Source organism: Triticum urartu, chromosome 3A (genome assembly GCF_056163025.1).
Source record: "Triticum urartu cultivar PI428250 chromosome 3A, HENAU_Tu73, whole genome shotgun sequence".
Lineage (NCBI taxonomy): Eukaryota > Viridiplantae > Streptophyta > Magnoliopsida > Poales > Poaceae > Triticum > Triticum urartu.
In genome coordinates this window covers 704308884-704318757 of record NC_141875.1, presented here as the reverse complement: position 1 = coordinate 704318757, position 9874 = coordinate 704308884, and the positions used below count along the sequence as shown (strand labels likewise).

Below are 9874 nucleotides of genomic sequence, written 5' to 3'. Positions count from 1 at the left end.
GACAGGATTATGTACCACTCTGAAGTAGTACACATCCTTGTCATCCCACGAGATTAGGTAGTGACTTGATCTGAAGTTTCATGCTCACTATCATAAGCTTCCACTTCAATTGGTGTAGGTGCCACAGGAACAACTCCCTGTGCCCTGCCACACACTAGTTGAAGAGACGGTTCAACAACCTCATCAAGTCTCCACCATCCTCCCACTCAATTCTTTCAAGAGAAACTTTTCCTCGAGAAAGGACCCGATTCTAGAAACAATCCCTTATTGCTTTCGGATCTGAGACAGGAGGTATACCCAACTATTTTGGGTGTCCTATGAAGATGCATTTATCCGCTTTGGGTTTGAGCTTATCAGCCTGAAACTTTTTCACATAAGCGTCGCAGCCCCAAACTTTTAAGGAATGACAGCTTAGGTTTCCCTAAACCATAGTTCACACGGTGTCATCTCATCGGAATTACGTGGTGCCCTATTTAAAGTGAATGTGGTTGTCTTTAATGCCTAACCCATAAACTATCGTGGTAATTCGATAAGAGACATCATGGTATGCATCATATCCAATAGGGTGCAGTTATGATGTTCGGACACACCATCACACTATGGTGTTCCAGGCTGTATTAGTTGTGAAACAATTTCCACAATGTCTTAATTCTGTGCCAAACTCGTAATTCAGATATTCATCTCTATGATCATATCATAGATATTTTATCCTCTTGTCACGACGATCTTTCAACTTCACCCTGAAATTACTTGAACCTTTCAATAATTCAGACTCGTGATTCATCAAGTAAATATACTCAACATCTACTCAAATCATCTGTGAAGAACATAACGATATCCACTACATGCCTCAGCACTCATTGGACTGCACACATCAAAATGTATTACTTCCAGCAAGTTGCTTTCTGGTTCCATTTTACTGAAACCGAGGCTTTCAGTCATCTTGCCCATGTGGTATGATTTGCATGTCTCAAGTGATTCAAAATCAAGTGAGTCCAAACGGTCCATTTGCATGGAGTTTCTTCATGCATATACACCAATAGACATGGTTCGCATGTCTCAAACCTTTAAAAAACGAGTGAGCCCAAAGATCCATCAACATGGAGCTTCTTCATGCGTTTTATACCGATATGACTTAAGTGGCAGTGCCACAAGTAGGTGGTACTATCATTACTATCTTTTGGCATGAACATGTGTATCACTACGATCGAGACTCAATAAACCATTCATTTTAGGTGCAAGACCATTGAAGGTATTATTCAAATAAACAGAGTAACTATTATTCTCTTTAAATGAATAACCATATTGCAATAGACATAATCCAATCATGTCTATGCTCAACGCAAACACCAAATAACAATTATTTAGGTTTAACACCAATCTCGATGGTAGAGGGAGCGTGCGATGCTTGATCATATCAACATCGGAAACACTTCTGACACATATCGTCAGCTCACCTTTAGCTAGTCTCCGTTTATTCCGTAGCTGTTATTTCGAGTTACTAACACTTAGCAACCGAACCGGTATCTAATACCCTGGTGCTACTAGTAAAGTACACATTAACACAATGTATATCCAATATACTTCTATCGACCTTTCCAGCCTTCTTATCTACCAAGTATCTAGGGTCATTCTGCTCCAGTGGCTGTTCCCCTTATTACAGAAGCACTTAGTCTCGGGTTTGGGTTCAACCTTGGGTTTCTTCACTAGAGCAGCAGCTGAATTGTCGTTTCATGAAGTATCCCTTTGTTCCCTTGCCCTTCTTGAAACTAGTGGTTTCACCAACCATCAACAATTGATGCTCCTTCTTGATTTCTACTTTCGCGGTGTCAAACATCGCGAATATCTCAAGGATCATCATATATGTCCCTGATATATCATAGTTCATCACGAAGCTCAAGCAGCTTGGTGGTAATGACTTCGGAGAAACATCACTATCTCATCTGGAAGATCAACTCCCACTCGATTCAAATGATTGTTGTACTCAGACAATCTGAGCACAAGCTCAACAATTGAGCTTTTCTCCTTAGTTTGTAGGCTAAGAAAATCGTCGGAGGTCTTATACCTCTTGACGTGGACACGAGCCTGAAATCCCAATTTCAGCCCTCGAAACATCTCATATGTTTCGCGACGTTTCAAAACATCTTTGGTGCCTCAATTCTAAACCGTTTAACTGAACTATCACGTAGTTATCAAAATGTGTATGTCAGATGTTCGCAACATCCACAGACGACGTTCGAGGTTCAGCACACTGAGCGGTGCATTAAGGACATAAGCCTTCTATGAAGCAATGAGGACAATCCTCAGTTTACAGACCTAGTCCGCATAATTGCTACTATCAACTTTCAACTAAATTTTCTCTAGGAACATATCTAAACAGTAGAACTGAAGCGCGAGCTACGACATAATTTGCGAAGACCTTTTGACTATGTTCAGGATAATTAAGTTCATCTTATGAACTCCCACTCAGATAGACATCCCTCTAGTCATCTAAGTGATTACATGATCCGAGTCAACTAGGCCGTGTCTGATCATCACGTGAGACGGACTAGTCATCATCGGTGAACATCTTCATGTTGATCGTATCTACCATACGACTCATGCTCGACCTTTCGGTCTCTTGTGTTCCGAGGCCATGTCTGTACATGCTAGGCTCGTCAAGTTAACCCTAAGTGTTTTGCATGTGTAAAACTGTCTTACACCCGTTGTATGTGAACGTTGGAATCTATCACACCCGATCATCACGTGGTGCTTCGAAACGACGAACTTTAGCAACGGTGCACAGTTAGGGGAGAACACATTCTTGAAATTGTAATGAGGGATCATCTTATTTACTACCGTCGTTCTAAGCAAATAAGATGTATAAACATGATAAACATCACATGCAATCAAATAATAGTGACATGATATGGCCAATATCATATGGCTCCTTTGATCTCCATCTTGGGGCTCCATGATCATCATCGTCACCGGCATGACACCATGATCTCCATCATTATGATCTCCATCATCGTGTCTTCATGAAGTTGTCTCGCCAACTATTACTTCTACTTCTACAGCTAACGGTTAGCAATAAAGTAAAGTAATTACATGACGTTTATGTTGACACGCAGGTCATAAATAAATTAAGACAACTCCTATGGCTCCTGCCGGTTGTCATACTCATCGACATGCAAGTCGTGATTCCTATTACAAGAGCATGATCAATCTCATACATCACATATATCATTCATCACATCCTTTTGGCCATATCACATCACATAGCATACCCTGCAAAAACAAGTTAGACGTCCTCTAATTGTTGTTTGCATGTTTTACGTGGCTGCTATGGGTTTCTAGCAAGAACGTTTCTTACCTACGCAAAAACCACAACGTGATATGCCAATTGCTATTTACCCTTCATAAGGACCCTTTTCATCGAATCCGATCCGATTAAAGTGGGAGAGACAGACACCCGCCAGCCACCTAATGCAACTAGTGCATGTCAGTCGGTGGAACCGGTCTCCCGTAAGCGTACGTGTAAGGTTGGTCCGGGCCGCTTCATCCCACGATGCCGCCGAATCAAGATAAGACTAGTAACGGCAAGCATATTGAACAAAATCAACGCCCACAACTACTTTGTGTTCTACTCATGCATAGAAACTACGCATAGACCTAGCTCATGATGCCACTGTTGGGGAACGTAGCAATAATTCAAAATTTACTACGTATCACCAAGATCAATCTATGGAGAAACCAGCAACGAGGGGAAGGAGAGTGCATCTACATACCCTTGTAGATCGCTAAGCGGAAGAGTTCAAGAGAACGGGGTTGATGGAGTCGTACTCGTCGTGATCCAAATCACCGGAGATCCTAGTGCCGAACGGACGGCACCTCCGCGTTCAACACACGTACAGCCCGACGATGTCTCCCACGCCTTGATCCAGCAAGGAGAAAGGGAGAGGTTGAGGAAGACTCCATCCAGCAGCAGCACAACGGCGTGATGGTGATGGAGGAGCGTGGCAATCCTGCAGGGCTTCGCCAAGCACCACGGGAGAGGAGAAGTACTTGGGAGAGGGGAGAGGGCTGCACCAGAACATTGGTCTGGCTGCCCTCCCACCCCCACATATATATAGGGGCAAGGGAGAGGGGGGGAGGCGCAGCCTTGGCCTTCCTCCAAGGAAGGGTGCGGCTAGGAGGAGTCCCTCCTCCCCAAGGCACCTCGGAGGTGCCTTCCCCCTTTAGGACTCTTCCTTTCCTTATCCTTTGGCGCATGGGCCTCTTGGGGCTGGTGCCCTTGGCCCATATAGGCCAAGGTGCACACCCCTACAGCCCATGTGGCCCCCCGGGGCAGGTGGTCCCACCCGGTGGACCCCCGGGACCCTTCCGGTGGTCCCGGTACAATACGGTGACCCCGAAACTTGTCCGGTGACCAAAACAGGACTTCCCATATATAAATCTTTACCTCCGGACCATTCTGGAACTCCTCGTGACATCCGGGATCTCATCCGGGACTCCGAACAACATTCGGTAACCACATACAAACTTCCTTTATAACCCTAGCGTCATCGAACCTTAAGTGTGTAGACCCTACGGGTTCGGGAACCATGCAGACATGACCGAGACGTTCTCCGGTCAATAACCAACAGCGGGATCTGGATACCCATGTTGGCTCCCACATGTTCCACGATGATCTCATCGGATGAACCACGATGTCAAGGACTTAATCAATCCCGTATACAATTCCCTTTGTCTAGCGGTACGATACTTGCCCGAGATTCGATCGTCGGTATCCCGATACCTTGTTCAATCTCGTTACCGGCAAGTCTCTTTACTCGTTCCGTAACACATCATCCCGTGATCAACTCCTTGATCACATTGTGCACATTATGATGATGTCCTATTGAGTGGGCCCAGAGATACCTCTCCGCTTACACGGAGTGACAAATCCCAGTCTCGATTCGTGCTAACCCAACAGACACTTTCGGAGATACCTGTAGTGCACCTTTATAGTCACCCAGTTACGTTGTGACGTTTGGTACACCCAAAGCATTCCTACGGTATCTGGGAGTTGCACAATCTCATGGTCTAAGGAAATGATACTTGACATTAGAAAAGCTTTAGCATACGAACTACACGATCTTTGTGCTAGGCTTAGGATTGGGTCTTGTCCATCACATCATTCTCCTAATGATGTGATCCCGTTATCAATGACATCCAATGTCCATGGTCAGGAAACCGTAACCATCTATTGATCAACGAGCTAGTCAACTAGAGGCTTACTAGGGACATGGTGTTGTCTATGTATCCACACATGTATCTGAGTTTCCTATCAATACAGTTATAGCATGGATAATAAACGATTATCATGAACAAGGAAATATAATAATAACTAATTTATTATTGCCTCTAGGGCATATTTCCAACATCCACCTCCGCTGATCCCCGCCGGCTCGGCCTACCGCCGCGCCTCCGCCTACTGCCGCGGCTCCCGCCTCCGCCTACTGCAGCGCCTCCCGCCTCCGCCTACTCGAGCGCTCCTCTCCCCCTCCCTCTGTTCGTGCGAGGACGAAAGGTGAGACTGAAGGCCAAGATCCATCCGCCATGGACGGCGCCCGTTCGATTTCTTTAGTTTTGTGCTTGTTTTTCCATTAATCCGATGAGTGTCTTGTCTCAGATCCATCCGTCATGGACGGCGCCCCGTTCGATTTCTTGTCTCAAACGGAATCATCTGGTGCTGCGGCGGAGGCCATGGACGGCGAAGGGTGGGGCTTGACGCCGCCCCGTCTCCGGCGTGATAGTTCCGGCGGCCGCGTTCCGAGGGCCGGGAACGTCACTGCACCGCGCATGGACCTGGGGGACCTTGACCTCAACGCCGACTGCGGCGCCGCCTTGTACCCCGACATGACCATGTACACGCATATCCTCCAACGGGACAACGGCTCCGGTCAAGGTTTCCCCCCACAAAGGGCTAGATCAGATGGCTTGCCGCTGCGAGGTTGTCCACCTCGCCAAGGTCTGTCCGTAGCGAGGGCACCAGGTGCTCGCGGCAAGGCCGCCGTGGTGTCGGGGGGAGGTGATGCTGCTGCCATGCGAGTTGTTGCATGTCGTGGGGGTTCAAATGGCACAGGCTGCAGCAGGCAGCCGCAGGTAGCGGCGATTCCGGTGGATGATGATGACGGCATCGAAGAAGACGAAGATGAAGATGAGAACACGCTGAACCAGCATAGGAAGGTATACAATTTTCTTTGAAATTCTGCTCACACCATTTCTTTGAAAAGAGAGATTTAGGTTGTTTACTTATGCATATTTCTTTTAGAGGCCAAAAAGCAAGGCTAATTGGATAGACGAAAATACGTACATTTTGTGTGAGTTAGCTTGTGAGGAGATAGAGGATGGCAATTTTACTGCTAAAGCTTGGACCAGTCAGGGCTACAAAAATATGAAGGAGAAATATTATCAAAAGACAAAATTGTGGCATCCAGGGAGGGAAGTGAAGAACAAAATCCAGAACCTGAAGGGTGTGTACAATGATTGGGTATGGCTGCAGCAACAAACCGGATGCGGCCGCGGCGAACATGGAGAAGTTACGGCAACTACAACTTGGTGGGAGAGGGAGATCAAGGTACGACAACTAAAGCTTTTTCAATGACAAGTACATGAGCAATAGAGACATATGCTAATGTTGTACAAATACTATTTTGCAGAGTAGACCAAATCTCAAGAAATTTAGAAAGGGTATCCCTGAGTACATTGGATTGTTGCATGAGATGTTTCATGAGGTAGCTGTGGATGGTACTTCTGCTTATGTACCTGGGCCAGCAGATGATACAGAGGCAAACGACGATGAAGATACAGAGGCAAACGACGATGGCAGCCCAATGAGTACCAGTACCCGCAAGAGGGGTGCCAGCTCAGTTGATTTTAGGAGTACAGCAAGTAGTCCTTTAAAGAAAATCAAAATGAACATGGAGAATGGCAAAACTAAGGGTCCATTTTTGAGGACCTTGAAGGAGATCACCACCAGAATGGACAAGGAAGCTGAGACATCAAACACTATATTGCAAGCAATTGTAGACCAAGGCAAAGAAAAGGCAAAGATAAGTGAGGAGCGTAAGGTAGCAGTAGCTACATGTCAGCAACTTGCCATTGAGTGTGGGGCAGCAGAGGAGTCAATTGAGTACTTTGTAGCATGTGACTTATTCAAGGTCAAACACAACAGATTTGTCTTCCAGAACATGAAGACCCCACAAGCTAGGCTCATATGGTTGAAGAGATGGTGCAAAGCAAAGAAGTTGTATGACGAAGATGAGTCGTAGCTAGGTTGTCATGTATCAAGTGTCTCCTATTGTGTCATGTTTCCTATGATGAGTTAGGCTAATGTGGACCCTTTATGTTTTGAATTGCTATGTGAACCCTTTATGTTTTGAATTGCTATGTGGACCCTTTATGTTTTGAATCGCTATGTGCACCTAATTACTATGTGTTGAACATAATTCATATGTTGCAGGATGACTCTAGTGATGGTGATAGTATTGATGAGTCCAGTGAAGAGGAAGAGGAAGATGAGGACTCTAGTGATGAGGAAGAGGAAGATGCAAAGAGAAATAGAGTGCTAGCACTACTCCAGTTGAGGCGGAAAAGGCTCAACAATATAGGTATGATCGTCCAAATGTTTGGTTCATATTACATTGAGCGTTTCATGGATAAGGGGGAAAGGAGGATTTTAAAAGCTAAAGGGTCCGGCTATGAATGGGTACTAAGAACTCTGGGACACAGAACAGACTGCTATAAAATGTTTAGGATGTACCACCTGTGTTTCATAAACTACATAATTTGCTAGTGGATTCTTATGGGCTGAAGTCTACTAAGAAGATGTCATCAATTGAGGCTCTAGCTATGTTTTTATGAATGGTGGGAGATGGTCAGTCCATTAGGCAGAGTGAGAATCGTTTTGTAAGGTCCATGGAGACAGTTGTTAGGAAGTTTGACACAGTATTGCATTGTGTGGTTAAGCTTGCGGCTGACATAATTAAGCCACGAGATCCTGAATTCAGAGTTGTGCATGAAAGGTTAAGAAATGCTCAGTGGCATCCATGGTTCAATGACAGCATTGGGGCAATAGATGGGACTCATGTGCAAATTGTGGTGCCACCTACCAAGATTCCGCAGTACTTAAACAGGCATGGCTACTGTAGTCAAAATGTTATGGTTGTATGTGATTTCGACATGAGATTCACTTTCGTTCTTGCCGGGTGGCCTGGATCGGTGCATGATATGAGGCCCTTCAAGGATGCCCTTAGCCGGTTTAGTCACAAGTTTCCTCATCCACCTCTAGGTACCATACTTCACATTTAGTACATGATTGAATTGTTATACATTGACATTGACTTTGACTGAAATGCATTGCCATCAATAGGAAAATTTTATCTTGTTGACTCGGGCTACCCCAACAAGGCGAATTATCTTGCACCATATAGGGGACAGAAGTACCATTTCCAAGAGTTCCAGCAAGGCACCATGCCGAGAGGTAAAAAAGAGCACTTCAACTACACTCATTCTAGACTACGCAATGCCATTGAGCGTTCTTTTGGAGTCTTGAAAAATAAGTGGAGGATCCTTTTTAAAATACAAAGTTATCCTCTACACAAGCAAACAAAAATTATTGTTGCATGTATGGCCTTGCACAATTTTATCCGCGAAAGTCAGTTGGCGGATAAAGAATTTGACAGGTGTGATAGAGATGAGAATTATCAACCTCTCCTTGAGGAAACAAGAAGAAGGCGTCGTAAAAGGAGGGATCTAGAAATGGAGCAAGATTCGGTAGACATGAATCAATTGAGAGATAGAATTGCTGATGGTTTGTTCCAGGGCCATTGAGATCAGTGTCATGTTATTTATTTTCCTGTGTATGGACAATACTAATTTCCTTATGTATGGAGAATTTTACTTTACTTGTATGGACAATTTTTATTTTCTTGTGTATAGACAATTTTTTCTTGAGAGCAACAGGGGCGGGATGGTCAGTCCATTAGGCACAATTTTTTCTGGGTACTGTTCTCGAGTCTGTAGTGTCAACATTGTTGTTTTCTTATGTTGGTCTGTTGATATATATGCCTATTGTGGATTCACCAGCCTTGTTAGGTCTACTTGTCACCTCTGTTTCCTTGGATTTCTTATGTTGGTCTGTTGATATATATGTCACCTCTGATATATATGCAATACTTCTGCTTGACTGTAGTTGTACAATTTGTACCTGTAGCAGTAGGGGCGGGAGAGGAGTTGGCGGGAGCCAAACTACCGTGGGGGAGGAGTTGGTTGCAGGGACAAGTAGGATTAGGGGAGAGGGAGCATAATAAATGCTCATTAACTAAATTTTAGTCTCTTTAGTTTTTGGATCCAAGCATGGGTGGGGCTAGCAAGTTTTAGTCTCACTATTTTTAGTCATGGAACTAAAACGTATCCAAGCATGCTCTAAAATGTGGATTAGTCCTCTCTCTCCTCATTTAACTCCTCTCCTTTAACACTTGCGAGTTCTGGATTGGAGGGTTTGGAGGATAATAAATGCTCATTAACTTGATTTTAGTCTCTTTACTATTTGGATCCAAGCATGGGTGAGGCTAGCAAGTTTTAGTCCCACTACTTTTAGTCATGAGACTAAAACATATCCAAGCACTCTCTACATTCATGTGGCAGCCGTTTGCATGCACAAGCTGATCAGGTTGCTTGTAACTCCTTGTCCTTTGATGCAGCTGAGTTTGGTTCGGCTAAACGATGCATGCAACGGCAAAACCAGGGAAAGTGAGGAATACTGCATTTGCCAAACTGAGAAAAAAATTTCACCTACTATGGTTTTGAAAAAACTGTGCTGCCCTCGTGTGTGTGTGCGCGCGCG

At 44.7% G+C, this 9874-nt stretch overlaps 1 protein-coding gene across 1 annotated transcript; it reads left to right on the top strand.

Annotated features, from left to right (window-relative positions):
• The first annotated feature begins 6069 nt into the window (after positions 1–6069).
• Positions 6070–8145, top strand: LOC147981900 (uncharacterized). Its single transcript, XM_087517238.1, has 4 exons — positions 6070–6213; positions 6299–6604; positions 6687–6798; positions 8016–8145. Exons 1-4 carry the CDS (start codon positions 6070–6072, stop codon positions 8054–8056), a joined length of 603 nt encoding a protein of 200 aa, XP_087373364.1. The 3' UTR covers positions 8057–8145.
• Positions 8146–9874: the final 1729 nt, after the last annotated feature.